Raw genomic sequence first — 2500 nt, forward strand, 5'->3', positions numbered from 1 at the left:
TATATATATATATATATATACATATGATATAAATAAATTATATATATATATATATATATATATATATATATATATATATGTATATATAATACACACACACACACACACACACACATATATACGTATATATGTATATATATATATATATATATATATATATATATATATATATATATATATATATCCCATCCCTTCCCCCCACCCCACCCAAACCCACACACCCACCTTGTTCCCTCCAATCCTAAAGGCGACTCTCCCCTTCAACAGGTTCGTGTTTATGGCCCTGATGGAGTACGCGGTTGTGAACGTGATTCTAGGTGACGGTCCAGGTGACGACAAGAAGGGGGCGTCTCAAGGCTCTAATCCCGACCCCAAGACAGGCAAGGTCACCTACACCTCCATCAAGGTCAGTCAAGTACGTGACCTGATTTGCGTCTGGGGTGAAGAAATTTATGAATGAATGGATGTGTAAAATGGAGAGAATAATGAATGAATTGGATATTGGTTTAAGACGCTAACTAGAATTCAAGGAAGTAGATAATTAGATAAACATTTGAATAATCAATAGACATGAATTATATGAAACAATATATGGGAAAGAATACTAGGAATATAAAACAGGAAGGAGATACAGATCGAATAAAAATGATAAATAAATCACAATAAAACTCAGAACAAAACAGCAACGATAACACAAGATATTGAAACTTCCAAAGTTATGACGTTTCGAGTCAGATATTTGTTCGCTTCTCAGGTGGAAAGATTTGAAGATATATTATATATTTCTGTGGATTGTATAGATTGTGTTATTTTGCAAGTGTTTGTTATATATATATCATTTAGAATATGTATTTTTTCTTTCTTCGTCATGTTGATATTTTTTCTATCCCGTAATAGGACCTTAGAACATTATATATTTTCACTTCTGTTAAGTGTAATTTATTGTTACACGTTTATTTTTCTTTTACATTTTTGTGGCTAAATCTTTTGTGTCTTGTAAGTCATGTACAATTTCCTCGTCAGCCCTTAACACATGCTAACCTGAGCCGACTGGAAATGAACCCTAGCTGACCCAAGCTGCCCTTTCTTCCCCTGTAGGAGAGTGCCCGGTTCCTGACGGGTGAGCCCCCCCTGCCGCGGCCTATGGCCTCTCAGTCCACGGCCCAGGAGAGACGAGCCAGAGCCATCATGGTAGACAGGGGCTCACGCTATCTCTTCCCACTCTCCTTCGCTATCCTCAACTGCATCTATTGGATTACTTTCTGGAGCTACTTGTGAAGGCCCTGGTAGGAGAAGGGAGGGAGGAAGAGAAGGACAAGCGAGGAAATGAGGATGGAGGAGAGGCAGGGAAGCAGTTGGAGACGAAGGAGGATCGAGGAAGGGCTGGAAGAAGAGAGAGGGACGAAAAGGAGATCGTGGAAACGGATAGTAATAATAATAAGGGATAAATTAGGATCGGTTGTATTAACATCTGTCTCGGAAACACACGCGTTTGTTCCCACTCGTGTCCTTAGGAGTTTAGACTTAAGTATTTCCATCCCATCAATGTCCTGTGTGTCATCCTATGTGATAACCCTGCAGCAGGAGACAGTGATATGCATGGTAGGAAGGAATCATTACGTCTGCTTTGAGCTCTCCATCTTATTGGCTTAGATATCACCTTTCACTCACACTCTAATTGAGAAAAGATATGTATGATATATAAGATATATAATTACATTTTTTTCTGTATTCTTAGTATATGGAAATAAAGTTGTTTTTTTCATGTTAAGAGTGATACAATATCATCCAGATTACTTTTAGCTGGATTGTCATATCCCTTTTAGGATATTTAGACTAGTGTACATGAGAGAATGACAGAATGAATGTTTTCCTGGGTTTTGTATTTGTCTTCATACTTGTGTGTTTTTGTATATGGTAGATTTATACATGTATTACTTACTACACTCTATAGGAAAAGGAAAACAAAGAACATATGGTTGAAAGCAGAGAGAAAGAAAGTGAATGATAGTGAAAGTGGCATAGAATGTAAGAATGATAAATTGAGAGAGAAAGAAAGAAAGAAAAAAAAAACGAGAAATATATACATCTCATTCACTATGAAGTTTAGTGGCTGAACATGACAAACACTGGTGGCAGCGTTGGGATGCAGACCCGCACCCTAAGGAAATTGTAGCCCTAAGCAATTACAAGCTCAGGCATTCCCTTCCCTCCTCTATTATAAGCAGTCATCCCATGCTTAAAAGTGAATAAGATAAGTGAGAGTGAGAAGAAAATAAGGGTGACTGGTTTAAGCTGAATGTTAAGAGTGTATGTCTATTCATAAATCATTGTATAGGCTCTACAACATTAATTCTCAGCCTAAGGAAAGCGAGCTTATTCCCTTAAGAGTTAGCCTGTTTCCCTTATTCTATTTGTTCCACACATTTTTTGGAAATAAACTGACTTTGATGCTCTGCGATTCTTATTTCCCGAAGACATGGATTCTAGAGCTCGAAAC

General features: G+C 37.4%; 1 protein-coding gene across 1 annotated transcript in view; it reads left to right on the forward strand.

The window, feature by feature from the left end:
- LOC122255444 (glycine receptor subunit alpha-2) overlaps window positions 1-2454 on the forward strand; it is a gene marked incomplete in the record, with an annotated part of 47515 nt that extends 45061 nt beyond the window's left edge. Inside the window, 2 exon segments of the mRNA XM_086553674.1 lie at window positions 268-406; window positions 1099-2454. Coding sequence (XP_086409800.1) covers window positions 268-406; window positions 1099-1278 — 319 coding nt within the window.
- Window positions 2455-2500: the final 46 nt, after the last annotated feature.

Source organism: Penaeus japonicus, unplaced genomic scaffold, assembly GCF_977035675.1.
Source record: "Penaeus japonicus unplaced genomic scaffold, GWHDUDI00000001_assembly GWHDUDI00000028, whole genome shotgun sequence".
NCBI classification, from domain to species: domain Eukaryota; kingdom Metazoa; phylum Arthropoda; class Malacostraca; order Decapoda; family Penaeidae; genus Penaeus; species Penaeus japonicus.